Source organism: Otolemur garnettii, unplaced genomic scaffold (assembly GCF_000181295.1).
Source record: "Otolemur garnettii isolate 467f Iridium unplaced genomic scaffold, OtoGar3 scaffold00042, whole genome shotgun sequence".
Taxonomy (NCBI): Eukaryota; Metazoa; Chordata; class Mammalia; order Primates; family Galagidae; genus Otolemur; species Otolemur garnettii.
Genome location: NW_003852437.1, coordinates 9,575,832 through 9,591,116, shown reverse-complemented (window position 1 = coordinate 9,591,116; position 15,285 = coordinate 9,575,832). Strand labels below are relative to the sequence as shown.

At 41.2% G+C, this 15,285-nt stretch overlaps 1 protein-coding gene across 3 annotated transcripts in view; it reads right to left on the bottom strand.

Moving 5' to 3' along the window:
* Positions 1-15,285, bottom strand: part of NHSL1 (NHS like 1) — a 146,192-nt gene that overhangs the window by 70,490 nt on the left and 60,417 nt on the right. The window contains exon 1 of one of the 3 annotated variants that reach the window (XM_003790287.3): positions 2,133-2,395. The exons of the other annotated variants lie outside the window; for them this stretch is intronic. Coding sequence (XP_003790335.1) covers positions 2,133-2,190 — 58 coding nt within the window. The 5' untranslated portion in view covers positions 2,191-2,395. Of the gene's footprint in view, positions 1-2,132; positions 2,396-15,285 lie in introns of those variants that run through there. 3 annotated transcript variants of the gene reach the window in all.

Below are 15,285 nucleotides of genomic sequence, written 5' to 3'. Positions count from 1 at the left end.
CCCCCCCCACACACAAAAGATACCAAAACATGAAAGAGCCAAATGTTTCCTGAGACGAAGATAAATCTCTGTATTAATTCTCCTTTAACTGCCCCCCCCCCCACGTTTGGGACCTCTTTTTTTCATTTTTCCTGACAACACAAGTTGAGGCATCACTGGAGCCTAAAATGAAGCCGACGGCACTAAAACAAATATATTAACAATTTTTTAATACTATCTGTGTATCTGCCATGTAAGCCAGGCGTGGGAAAGACCGGAAAAGTATAAGAGAAAGTGCCAGCCCTGAGGTACAAATCTAACTCCTTTAAAATCAGGAGACACTTGAATTGTAGGGGCAAGCTGTCCCTGAGTCTGACCCATTTTAGAGTTCACACTGGACATTCCCATTTCTACAACATAACATGTACCAGGAAACTAGATCACAAGCCAGATTCTCAAAGTAAAGTGGAAAGGATGAATTAGTGATTCTATCAGAACATACTTGAAATTAACTAAATATACCTCATAGTATTGTTATTAGGGCTGTTAATAAAGACGAATTAACATGCGTAGAGCTCTTAGCTCCAAATGATTCATGGAATGTGCAGTGGAGGCACGAGGAGTGAAAATGATTCCAAAAGACCCCAAACTTCAGAGCCATCACAGAGGAGGAAGTGTGCCTTTCCCAGCTCCCCTGGTAATCTGGGCCACAGGTTACCCATTGCCCCATGTGCCATCTTTTCTACAACTACTAAATTTTACAATTCCATGAATCTGAAAAGAATAATTCATTTTTTAAAGGCTCCCACCTTCTCCAAACATTGCTAAATGAGAAAATAAACACTGAGAACTGGATATCAAGTTAGAAATGCTCTGGGTTCTTTCTGCGCCCGATGTTTGACAAAAGCAGCGTGCAAATTAGGCACGCAATATTTCACACACTCTCTTGGTGAACGAACGCTTCGTGTGGTGCACGGAACTATCAATCTTAATACGCAAAATCCACAAAGACCTGACTTAACTCTCATTTGTGTTCGTTTCAGAGACTCCAGCACAGTGCCAAACCTGCCATATGCCCCACAAAGGGTATCCAGAGTTCAATGCAGTGTTTTATGCTGGTGTCCATTTATTTTACAGATTGAGTTACCACGCTTCGCCATTAGAAATATTGAAAATTGAAACCTTTTTGCTCTTTGCCAATTAGAAATCAAATCCAAGTAATGGCATTTGTGACTGTGCAATAATCACACCATTAGCCCCATTTCATGGCTAGCAACTGGCTGCTAGGAAAACAGCAGTTGTATACACCCTGGTGCACCTCACTCTCGGCCAGCCGGGGAGGATGTTAATCCGTCCATCTGAAGATGGCCTTTGAGGAAGGGAGCTGCAGAGGATGAGCCCAGAGTGCTATTCTTTGTTGCTTTCCCCAAAGCTTCTCTTACCACTGTTCTACTCAGGCACGTGCATCCAGCTTAAGGCATTGGCCAAAAAGTTAAACTAAACTAAAATAAACCACCCACTATGTAGAAGCAAAGCCACGTAGTTATAAACATGATATTTTCAAAAGAATGAAGAAGCATCTGCATTGGGAAATTTAAACCAATGCTGAGTACACAATGAAGCCGCACCACAAAAGCTCTGCCCTTTACAGCAATCGCCAGTCTAGACAGTTTGCCTGTGAGCTCTTAAGTAGGTAACAGAGAGTGCCCGGCAGTTTTAGGGGATTATTCCCACCAAGAATATGCGCCACACCACACAAAGGCTCCCTCACCTCAGCTACACATTTAGCTAAAGAACCAAAAAGCCACACACTGTGTACCAAGGGAAACAGAAATTAAATACAAGGGGTTTTCCCCTCCTTTAAAGAATTTCTTTTGAGAAGCACAAAAAAAGGCGGCTTCACTTAAAACCCCCAACCATAAATAAATAAGACCTAACTAAGATCACATAATATTGTCCTTGAGTTACAAAAGTCGGAGGTATTTAAACAGGCTGGTATAGAAAGGATTTTAACTCATGCCATTTCTGCTGTTTCACACTCTTAATTTCATCACACAAAAGGATGAAGGACATAAAACACACACACACACTCCCCGCAGGGACACACACGCACAGACACACACGCACACAACAGGTAATGTGCAACTACTTACTTTTCTTCTTAAAAAGTTTAATGAAAGACTTAATCTTCGCGTTAATGAAGACCACCATTTCTAGGACGCTTACATAGGGCTTAGAAATTTAAATCACATTAAAAGCTCAGTCCAGGAGGCAGGTGGCAGGCTGCGTCCTTCTGCTCCAGATTCTAACTTTCCTTCCTCTGGTCTCATATCCTCGGACATCTGCCCAGGCTGATTTAACTTCGAGGTTGAGCTTATTGTCAGGCAGTTACAAACCATTAACAGTCCTTGAACCTGAAAAACTCCCCCTGAAACCTAATCTTTAAGGCTGAGAGCAGCCAGTGACATCGTGCCACAGAAAGAAAGAGAAAGCCAATCACGGTTCTTATTTGCATGAAAGCCTGAACATCAGGCTTTCTACTTCCCTGCCCATTCATTCACTTTTCTTTCCAACGGATCAGAAGTTTCTCCTCTCTGAAGTCCACAAAAATAGTGCAGATTTTCCTCTATGGAAGTCGAGATGAAACAAACATGTTCCTCATTTCACTATGCCACTGTGAACTTCTAGATCTTTTTACAGGAACTAACAAGTCTGAGAGCAATGCCTGTGAATTCAGAGTGCAGAAGAGTTGAATTGATGGGGGGGGGCAAACTATTGTTTCCCAACCACGCCCCTAGGCTCTGCCTCCCACACCAAGGACACACCAGCAGTAAAATTTCAGAATAGAATCTCCAAGGAGCTGCAAAGGGTGACTTGGTTGCATTTTTGTGCAAATTACAATGCCCCCGTCTTCCAACCCTTCATTGCCAGTGATTGAGAATCAGCATTGCGTGTTCTAAAGTGTGATGTGACATGCCCTGTAGCTGCCGCAAATCTCAAAAAAACAAAAAACAAAACACACAAAAACCCTAAAAGAATCCCAAAACTACAACTTTCTCATTCCAAATAAGAAATTAGATAAAGTATCCTGATCATTTTTAATCTTTATTTTAAATGTAGCTATCACTTTAACATCCAGTTTTTAGAGTTACACAATCATCCTCCCCTTGTAGCAGTCTCAAACAAACACTGCTTGAGTTACTCTTTAACTTGAATATACTGTATGGAGCTACCAAGGTCTCCTACTGTTGCCCATAGAGTACTGAGAAAAAAACAAACAGAGACGGAGAAATCAGAAATGGGCATTGGAGAGCTATACTCCAGGACAAAGGGATAGGAATAAAAAGAACACAGATCAGGAAATACCACAAAGAGACACAGGGGGAAAATGCTTCTCATATCTCACCCCAGTTCCACTCAGGGCCAGTTTTAAAATGATTTAGACAGCCTCTTATATCATAGGTTTGGGCCAGACTTATAACTGAATGGAAAAATGTAATAATCCACTAATTCAAAACATCGAGTTTGTAACAAAGGTGCTTAGTCAAAAAATAAAATGTATATAAGGGGCTATGTCTAGGGAAAGGTTTGGAATGATTCCTCCTGAAATCTTTTTATCCCCTTAATTTTATTTTTTGAATAACGAAAGCACGCAAAAACATAAAGAAAATAGAAATCTTACCATATCACCAGGCATATTATTACAGGTTTCCAATTTGTGTCCTTTGATCTTACATCCAGCGTTAAAGCAAATAAATTGCCACATGGCAAATAGGAATCAACTGAGACTGTGCGTTAGATTATATAGCTGCCTTAAACTCGTGGGCAAAGTCCCCTTTTGGAAAACAAATTTATCTGTAAGAGTGACCTCACTCTGCTCACTGCATTAGAGACAGGTGGCCTTCTGGGCAGAAGCTCTCTTATTCACAATCCGCAAGTGTTGGAGGTTAAGAGTCACCATGCACACTTTCAGTTGAAAACAGAAACTGTTATTTCAGGGAAACAAATCCCAAATACACTCAATCCTCTCCCAAGCATGTAGTACACAGATTCAAAAACAATGTACTCAATGATGGTATCCGAACATAGATTCCTTCATTGAAAGATAAATGTTGAGCACCTATACTGTGTCATTTTTTTCATTCAGGTCGGATATACCACTGGACAAAACAGGTGAGGTCCCTGCCCTCATGGAGCTTACACTTTGAGACCGTAAGTACGATTGCACAGTACACCAAAAGGTGATAAGTGCGATGGACGAAAGAAAATAGTCGAACAAGACCAGACAGGGGTTGAGTGTGGTAGGGTGGCCATGTTGCAGCATTACAGGAGTCAGGGTGGTCCTCACTGAAAAGGTGCGGGTTGAGTACGACCTTGAAGGAGGTGATGGCAATAAATTAAAACTCTGCACTATGAATCCTACTGACACATTTCCCCTTCTCTTTTTTTTTTTTATAGAGACAGAGTCTCACTTTATTGGCCTGGTAGAGTGTTGTGGCATCACAGCTCACAGTAACCTCCAACTTCTGGCCTTAGGCCATTCTCTTGCCTCAGCCTCCTGAATAGCTGGGACTACAGGCACCCACCACAACACCTGGCTATTTTTTGTTGCAGTTTGGCTGGGGCTGGGTTTGAACCCAGCACCCTTGGTATATGGGGCCACCACCCTACTCACTGAGCCATAGGCGCCGCCCTCCCTTCTTTTTCTAAGGGGAAGGAGAAGTGCTCTTTCCCCTTAGAAAATAAACTTCAGTAAGAATCCTGCATGGAGATATTTCTGTTCTTACTCAATATTAAGCCTGATGTTATGTTAGCAGGGCATGGCAGGATGCACCTGTAGCCCTAGCTACTTGGGAAGCTGAGGGCAGGAGGATTGCTTGAACCCAGGAGCTCAAGGTTGCAGTGAGCTATGATGGCACTCCAGCCTGGGTGACAGAATGAGACCCTGTCTCTAAAAAAATAAATAAAATAAAATAATAAACAAATAGAATTGTACAATATTCAACAGAAAATATATAAATCCATGGTACGTCCTATTCCAACTTCAGCCATGTAACAGAAGCAACAGAAAAAAAAAGTTCCACTATCCTAGACATGGAAAACTTGAGAGCATAGCCGTGTAGTGGAGAGCCCGACTCTGAAGCCATCCCACTCATGTTACTGGTCACTCATTAGAGGAGTCACCTCCCTATGCCTCGATTTGCTCCTGTGTAAAACCGAGTGAGAACGGTATTCACATCACAAGGTTATTATGACAACTGAAAGAGTTATTACTGATACAGACCTTAGAACAGTACCTGGTACGTGCTAAGCTTATGTTAAATTGGTGAATAAAATCTCAGGAGATTATTAAGCACCTAAGCTTAAGAAAGGGTCGTGTGGCTCGGCGCCTATACAACCGGCTAAGGTGCCAGCCACGTACACCTAAGCTGTCGGGTTCGAATCCCCAGCCCGGACCCGCCAAACAACAATGACGGCTGCAACCTAAAAATAGCCGGGCATTGTGGCGGGCGCCTGTGGTCCCAGCTACTTGGGAGGCGGAGGCAGGAGACTGGCTTGAGCCCAGGAGTTGGAGGTTGCTGTGAGCTGTAATGCCATGGCACTCTGCCCAGGGGGACAGCTTGAGGCTCTGTCTCAAAAAAAAAAAAAAAAAAAAAGAAAGGGTCGTGCTTCCATGGAAGGGAATCAACCCTCAGACTGCACAGTTATCTTCCTACCTGTCTCAGAGGTAACCTGCCAGCACCCTGAATGACTGCTCTAAGTCCGCTGCTTCCAGTTTTCAACCACATGTTTACTGCTTCTATCTCCTGACATTCCAATAATTTTTTGGAAAGTTCTCAGTGGTCATCAGGGGACTTCTAATTAATACCAATGGTATTTTTCTTTCTCCTCATCTTTCTAATTATCTTCTTAATCACACACTGCTAACCACCCACCCCTTGACCTCTTCACTGACACTGCAGCATGCTAGGGCCTTTCCTGCATCCGATTGCTCCTTCTCTGGATACTGACAACTCCAAACAAGTTTAAAAAACCTAGTCCCTAGGCTCAGCCCATAGCACAGTGGTTATAGCGCCAGCCACATATACCAAGGGTGGCAGGCTGGAAGCCGGCCAGGGCCAATTAAACAATGACAACTGCAACAAAAATAGCCAGGCGTTGTGGTGGGTGCCTGTAGTCTCGGCTACTTGGGAGGCTGAGGCAAGAGAATCACTTAAGCTCAAGAGTTTAAGGTTGCTGTGAGCTGTGATGCCATGGCCTACTATCAAGGGTGACATAGTGAGACTCTGTCTCCAAAAAAAAAAAAAAGGAAAGAAAGAAAGAAAGAAAGAAAGAAAAGAAAAATCTAGTCCTTAACCTTCAGTCCTATGCTACTTATTCCCCCTTGAATGTGAATGATTTTGTTGGTATAAGGTGAAGTTAGCAAACACCCTTAGGTCAAATCTAGCCAGCCATTTTAAATGGCTGAAAAACAACTTAAAAGAAGAAGAGTATTTTATAACATGTGAAAGTTATACAAAATTCAAATGTCAGGGTCTGATGATAAAGTTGTAATGGAACACTACCACATTCATCTCTTTAAATATTATCTAAGGCTGCCTTTGGGCAAAGTTGAATAGCTATGACTATATTATAAGACCAAGTGGCCCTCAAATCTGAAAATATTTACCATATGAACCTTTAGAGAAAAGGACTGCTGGCTCATGGCTTAAGCTACTAGCTTTAAACATCCTGTTCAATCCTGATTTCTACTATCATTCACCTGTGCATCAAGTGCATTTGCTAATCTCTACGTAAATTTCACATTATCTCAAGTTCAACATACCTAATTTAGGGCAATCTGCTCCCCCTGCCCAAATTGCTTCTCAGTAATTTTCTTACTTTATTAGAGTTAGAGTTATTTTTTCGATGAACTGGACAGGTGAATTTAATTCCCAGTTAAAAATGAGAAAACTGAGATTTTTTTCTTTTTTTAGAGACAGAGTTTTTCACCTTCGGTAGAGTGCCACGGCATCACAGCTCACAGCAACCTCCAGCTCTTGGGCTTAGGTGATTCTCTTGCCTCAGCCTCCCAAGTAGCTGGGACTACAGGCACCTGCCACAACGCCCAGCTATTTTTTTGTTGCAGTTTGGCCGGGGCTGGGTTTGAACCCGTTGCCCTCAGTATATGGGACCAGAGCCCTACTCACTGAGCCACAGGTGCTGCCCCAGAAAACTGAGATTTAGGTAATGAAAACCTAGAGTTAAAACAATCTAGGTTTCCTGCTTCCTCTCTCATTAGCACTTAACAACTTTTGAAACAACATCTTTAGTTAGTTCTTTCAAGTTAAGATATCTCACTGAGAGTCCTCATTAAGATACATAATTCATAAAAATATTTAAGAGCAAATCATTGTTCTCCAACAATATTGCCAAACATTACAGAGAAAAATATACTGGGACATCACTTGAATAATCCCGGGGGCTTGTCCCAGCCCAGGCCTTTGGAAGTCTGTTACTACCACCATTCTGTACTATTTGTATCCTTATTCATACAGTTGCAAGTCTTCTGCTTAATCTTTCATTGAAATGAAATCATAATTCTAATCAACATTTTAAATTTCCAGCAATCATCTGATCACTTCTACAGTTACCTGATTACTTCCCAGCAGTAAGTATACAAAGTATACCATGCACTAGTAAAGAGAGGAAAAGTTATGTAAAGTAATAAATACCCTAAACGTTTTAACTATATATTTATGTTCAATCATTCCACGATTTCTACTGAGTGTTATCCACTGGGGGGTGGGGGGAGAGACACACCCAAACAGATAAAAATAATGACTAAGACTAGACAGAGGGACTTGACCATGGACCACGAAGTTCCTGAGACACATGATACAGCCTGTCTTCCTCATTTAGAAGAGGACCAGCTGTTAGAGAAGGTTAGAGAATAGAGAAGAAGAGAGGACTCGTAGGTAAAGGAAGGTCCTGGAGGTGGGGTGGAGTGACCTCCAGGGCCTTTGGTCACAGCAGGTGGGTCGTAGGTAGAGGGTACGGAAGTGCCCTTCAGAGTGTAAGCAGGAAATCTATAGGGCTAGTGTTGCATAGTAACAGATCCCGGATGCTAAATGGAAAGCAAAGGAGCTGGGGGCAGGGACAGGTTGGGGAAATGGTGCTATAATAATCCACACAAAAGTCGAGAAGATCAGAATTCATTCTCATCTAGGGTACTCTTTCTGCTAGAACTCCTCGATTTTATCAGCTAGCATGTACAAAGTTTAGAAAATTAAGCCCCAGTCATTTAATAATTGACTCTGTCATCACTCATGCTTTCATCTTTAGTACAACCTTAAAATACACCCTCATTACTTTTATGAGGGACAAAGAGTATATCTTTAAACCTAAAAGCTTCTTAAGAGCAGAGCTGTCTCAGGCTCCAGAATTCACGGACATAGCTTTGCCCATCCCCCTTCGCCCCAGCTTCCCACTGACACAAAACTACAGGTCCTCCTCAGCACACTAAATGTGGTTAGGGCACTAAAAATCTTGATTTTGAATCCAAAAACTGTCACAAACATTGTTAAGCAATATTGATTCAAAGAGAATACTTTCAACTGTTGTACACAGGAGCTATATGCAGAAATGAAGCATGTTTATATCATATGCGATATACACGTGCACTTTTTTTTTTTTTTGGAGACAGTCTCACGTTGTGGCCCTGGGTAGAGGGCCGTGGTATCACAGCTCACAGCAACCTCAAACTCTTGAGCTTAAGCAATTCTCTTGCCTCAACCTCCCAAGTAGCTGGGAGTACAGGCACTGGCCACAACGCCTGGCTATTTTGGGGGTGCAGCTGTCATTATTGCTTAGCAGGCCTGGGCTGGATTTGAACCCAGCACCCTAGGTGTATGTGGCCGGCGCCCTGCCGACTGAGCTACGAGTGCCACCAAATTTTGAATCCTTGAGCATCCGAAAGTGAAATACATTATCAACAAAGATCACTGTTCTTCCAAATTAAAGAGGAAGAAAGGGAAAGAAAAATAAGCAGAACCAAGTGCTGGTCAGGGCCGTGCACTAAATGATCATCAGAAGCACTTCTCAGGGGCATTTTACCTGTTCAGATAGAAAACTTCTCAGCCCAAACTTATTTACAGATAGTGCTTTTACTGATTATTAATTATTTTACACCATTTTCTAAATGGTGTAACACATGCCAAGTTAATTTAGATGTACTCATCACTATACAAGTTTAAAAGAACAGAAATATAATTTTGAAATCCACAGGCCTGTTCATTCTTCTGCCTTTCAGACTCATAGGAACATTGGAAAACATCACAGCAAAGTATAACACATGCCTTCGGGGCCAATAAAATGCACAACACTCTGAGTAGTACGGGATTTTATAAATTCTAAAAATTATCATCTACTTAATAAACGTTCATAAAAATGCTTTAGTAATAAACTTATAGCTTAGACCTATCCTGTTGATTAAGGAACAAAATCTTCCCCAGACTTTAACTTTTGGAGGTAAGAACTGTTTCATGTTTTTATGAACATTTTCACATTTTGAGCTATTATGTACAGTCTGTAATTCTTTTTTCTTTTGAGACAAAGTCTCGCTCTATTGCCCAGGCTACAGTGCCGTGGCATATCAGCCTAGCTTGAAGCAACCTCAAGCTCTTGTTTTCAAGTGATCCTCCTGCCTCAGCCTTTCAAGTAGCTGGGACTACAGATGCCCGCCACCATACCCAGCTAATTTTCTTTTTTTTCTGTTTTTAGTAGAGGTAGGGTCTCACTTCTGCTCAGCCTGGCCCACCCAGTCTCCCAGAGTGCTAGTGATACAGGACAGGTGGCGCCCCAACCAGCTCAGCCAAGCTGAGCTAGAGGACCTGCTGCCTTGGTGGTGTTGGTAGAGAACACCGGTAGCCAGTAGAAGAACCAGCAGGCTGGAGCTTAGGCGAAAGGGGCGGGACAATTGCTAGGGAAACACAGGCGTCTGGGTGTCTCCTTTCCTTTACACTTATGACTCAATACAGAACCCCCATGTCCTATGCCTAATTTATGACTCAATACAGAACCCCCATTTCCTATGCCTAAGTCAATTTCATGTAAGTTTCCTAGGCCTCAATTCCATGAATGGGCTGTGTCCATTCATTAACCTTGTGGAAGAGACTGTGTCCATTCATTAATGCATTCATTCGCCTTGCCCCAGTGGAAGGGACTGTGTCCATTCATTTCCTGGCCTCATATAGAAGGAACCAATGCACCATATACCTCGAGACAGAGAGAGCTTTTCTCTCCTGACTTGGGTTTTCTCTCCCTATGGAGAGCTTTAGTGTTTTTGTATTCTTTTCTGTAAATAAATTTTGTCTTACCACTAATCTATGGTCCGCGAATTTATTCTTCACTGAGACCAAGAACCTGAAACTCCAATATCACTAGGATTACAGGCGTGAGTAACCATGCCTGGCTTGATTAAAGGAATTTTTAAAAATCTACAATAAAAGTTATCTGTTAATACAATTGTAATTTATGATATTAAGAAATACTTTAAAGGGCGGTGCCTGTGGCTCAAAGGAGTAGGGCGCTGGCCCCATATACCGGAGGTGGTGGGTTCAAACCCAGCCCTGGCCAAAAACTACCAAAAAAAAAAACTTTAAAAATTTGACACTACAGATTAAAAAAAAAACTATATCGTTCAAAACAAACTAAAGCCTCCAGCTGTTTGGCATTTAATTGATTAGCAACAACCAAAAGATGAATTGGTTGTTTGTGAGTTAAGTACCAATCTCTTATTTTTTTGCGACAAGCATCTTTCTTACAGATTACTACTATCCATCTTCTAGTATTCTAAGATCTCAGGTATTTAAACCTTCTACCTTTCTTTGATTTACTTGTCAGGTTTAAGTCATTACTGAAGAACTGCCATGTAGGAGGAATATTAGAGCCGTCATACACTGGAAGGAGCAATAGCGACCTCCCTTACCCCCCAGGCACTCATGGCAGGCAACTGATTTTCTGTCCCTGCTGACATAATGAAATACCAAATATAAGCATGCATTTTATTTATTTATTTATTTTAGACCGAGTCTCACTCTGTCACTCTGGGTAGAGTCCCGTGGCATCATCATAGCTCATAGCAATCTCAAACTCTCAAGCTTAAGCAAGCCTCTTGCCTCACCCTACTCCGTAGCTAAGACTACAGGTGTGCACCAGCTAGTATTTCTATTTTAATAGAGATGGGGTCTCACTCTTGCTCAGGCTGGTCTCTAACTCCTGAGTTCAAGCAATCCTCCCACCTCAGCCTCCCACACTGCTAGGATTACAGGTATGAGCCACCCTGCCCTACCTCCTATGGTAAATTTAACCATTTTTGAGAAGTTAAATTTTCCCAGTTTACAGGAAATAAAAGAGCTAGAGGAAAAATAGAAAGCAATCAGTCTAATTTAAAGTGAGACATTATGGTGTTCTGGCTTCTCCAATAAATCAGGATTAAATAAGTATTATAAGAATAGTAACGAGAATGTGCCAAATTAGAAGAGATTGAAGGAACATTACAACCAGCTACGCGATCCTGGATAGGGTACTAGCTTTGGATAAGCCAGCCATAAAACCTTTTTTAGACAAGTGGTAAGATTTGAATATACATGGATATAATTGATCCCTGTGTGCTCAATTTTTACAGTTACATAACGAGGTAAACACACATATGTTTAAAAGGTAATGTTGCAGAGATGCTATCCATGCAATGAAAATATGTATCTGATAACAGATAGTCAAGAATTATTTAAACCGTCCCATGAATCATGTTACATTACAGAAGTACATTAAAAATAACCAATATTCTAGCACTTCATTGGTACAATGATCCTTTTTTCTGCTTCTAAATTAATCATTAATGATGAATCACATGACATATTGAAAAAAGGACAAATGGAAATCTCTTCATCAATATAGAGTGGGGGTGGGGAATGGTTGGGTTCCCAAAGGGAAACCTTAATAGACCATAATGTATCAATTCTTTAGAAGGAACCTGATCTGGTATCCATTTTGCCAGTTAATTTTGATGCTAGGAAACACTCTTCATTCCGCATGTGTTGAAGCCAAAGGCTTCTGCTGTGGATCCTAGTTAATAATTTAATCCAATACCATTGCTACCATCTGCTCGGTCAATTTCAAAACGTCTGCTATCACTGTGACTAGCTTAGTCAAGCCACAATATTCATGTGACAAATGTTGAACAAATGAAAGGCGAGGCAGACAGAAAACATGTTACGAAAGAAAGAAACCCAAATCAAAAGTCTGAAACAAAGGGAGCCCTGCTGACACAGCACTGCAAGTGCAGCCATGCCCGCAGGATGAAAGGTACACAGCCTCCCCAGTGCAGGGCTGGGGCCATCCAGTGACTGTCCCGAGATGGTGGGAATGAGGGAGGACAGACAGTGGCAGAGTTCTGTGGAGGGGACAGGCCCTTAGCTTGGAATTAATGGTGAATACCAATATACAAAGCAAGCAAGTCAAAACAAGGAGATTTCATATGTTCCCAAGAAGTTAGAGCTGAACAAGTATAAGGAGCATTTAATCCATTCCCTTTGTTTGACAAATGCGTGGCCTGCAGTAGATCACACAGAGACCCATCATGGGAGCTAATTCTCCATCTTGTGATACAGTTTTCAATACACAATGCTACCTGCTGCCTTCACTGAGCGAGGACTGGCAGATGGAGATGGGGAGTCCAACCGTCCTCTCTCATGTCTGCCTCTGTGCTTTTGCCCATGGCATTAACCTACCAAGGTGACCAAATCCCTGACTTGCTTGTTGCTTGACCTGCTTCATTCATTTTTCAAGTTACAATACAAATATTAACCATTACAAAGAAGTATTCCTTGACAGGGCTTTAGTAATTCTTTATTTCAAAAATTTGTCATTTGGTATCAAGAATAACTTTCCCAAAAGTGAACTGTCTGTCTTGCAGAAAGAGCATAATTTTATTATACTACAATTAGTTCTCATGGCACGTTGTATAGCCCTAATGCTACTACCCAAGTAGTACTGATTCATCTAGTTCATTCTTTAAGGCTATGTTAGGTAAATAACCACTCGTTTCAGGAGAGAAATAATGTATCTGAGTAGAGACACATATCGGTGAATTCAACTGTAAAGTTAACTCACTTCACCTTTCCCAATTCAGCCATTCCAAACATGTTTCTGAATGAACATAAGGGGTCTAGCACATCTTATAGAACAGAGTAAGTTTTAGTCACTTGGAAATTAAAATATATTTTCTATGCTGCTTACATTTAAATATATACTCTTACAATAAAAATAACTTATGAATCTTAAAATATGAAAAGAAGAAAAATTGATGAAACTTTTTCTTCTAAAATCTGCAGGGAAGAAAAAGAAAATCTCATTTTGGAAGGAAAAGCCTAAGTATAATATATGATCCTAGAGATCTAATTTAAGAGACTTGTGATTAGCTCAAGTGCTTTATACTGTGAGCCCTCTTGTATTTTTAAAATTGAATATTATCAAGGAACTGCTTGATTAATAGTGTTATAAAACCTACAAGGAAGGTATACTTGAGAGGAATTTTCTGCTTAGAAAAAAAACGCAGGTAAGGGAAAACTTTCTAATAAAGGATACCAGGGGAAGCTGACAAAATAAAGTAGAAGGCTGCCACCTACAGGCGACACCATGACACTCAATGAGACACTGACTACAGGAACAGGATGCCCTCTTGTCACTTGCAGAAGATCTGAGAAAGTCCTCTGGCTTAGCATGCTTTCATCTGGGGTCACGTCTCAAAAGAACATCCTCGTTTTCTTCTACCTCAGAAAGATCGTATTTTAGAACCTTTGCACCCCTTTGAACCTCTCTTTGGGCAAAGTTGGCATTATACCACCAGAAAGAAGTGTGAATGTTCACAAACTACGTAGTATCTGCAACCAAGCTCAGATTAAGAAGTGATACAAAACATTTCTGAACAATAACAAGGCAGCAATATTTGACTGAGACAAAATCCACCTCCATTTATAACCAAAAGGTAAACTCTTTTTTTTTTTTTTTTGAGATGGAGCCTCAAGCTATCCCCCTGGGAAGAGTGCCGTGGCATCACAGCTCACAGCAACCTCCAACTCCTGGGCTCAAGCCTCTGCCTCCCAAGTAGCTGGGACCACAGGTGCCTGCCACAACACCTGGCCATTTTTTGGTTGCAGCCGTCATTGTTGTTTGGCGGGCCTGGGCTGGGGATTCGAACCCGCCACCTTAGGTGTATGTGGCTGGCGCCTTAACCGCTGGAGCCACAGGCGCTGAGCCAAAAGGTAAACTCTTACAACAAATGAATTAAAAATTGTTTTTTTCATTTGGAAAGAAGATAGCCCTGAAGTCACACCATCCAAAAATACAAAATGTAATTAATTTAAAATGACTGAAGGCAAATCGCATTCATCGTTGCCTAATTTTTTCTCAATTGATGATCAATAAGTATAAATATTTAGAGAAAAAGGACAATTAGAGCTCATTATTTAGTAAGCAATGGAGCTCCCCCTGTGAACTTGGGTTCTGAAGATTTAAACGGCTGTTCAGTTTTCTTTTCTCTTGTTTCCAGTGATTTCTGGTATTGTTTCACGATGAGATTAATGCTACAGTTAATAAGCTGACAAGCCAGTGCTTTTGTTGAGAGGACAGCTGGTTTACATGCAAAACGAAAATAAGGCAAATTAGAAGAGACCACTTTGGTTTGCTGCTGAATTAATAGCAATGCCTATATTAAAGCCTCCAACTGTATTTCGTTTTCTAGTAATGGTAAGGGTTCATCTAGGTGAATATAATATTTTATTTGATTAGTGCTGAGCTTCCCCCCCTCCCAAAATGTGTATTGTCCTAAACTACTGAATACACAACAACAGAATTCTTCAAACACTAAAACCAAAGTTCCTTCTTAAGCATGTGGGCTACCAAGGTTTTGTAACTAGGCTGGAGAAGAAACTTAAAGGCAAAGAAAAAGCTGGATGTAAGATGATATTTGGAATTCATCTAGAAAGTACAAAACTGTCAGTAAAGTAAGCCAGTCAAAGACTTTGTACGTAAATAAAAAAATCTTATTTTTCATATTCTTTCACTGATTTTTCTTTTCAATTCAGAGAGATAAAACAATTTTTGATAAACAGCAAACTAGAGTAGTAAGAATAAAAACACAGGCTTGGCGCCTGTGGCTCAAGCGGCTAAGGCGCCAGCCACATACACCTAAGGTGGAGGGTTCGAAACCCCAGCCCGGGCCCGCCAAACAACAATGATGGCTGCAACTAAAAAATGACTGGG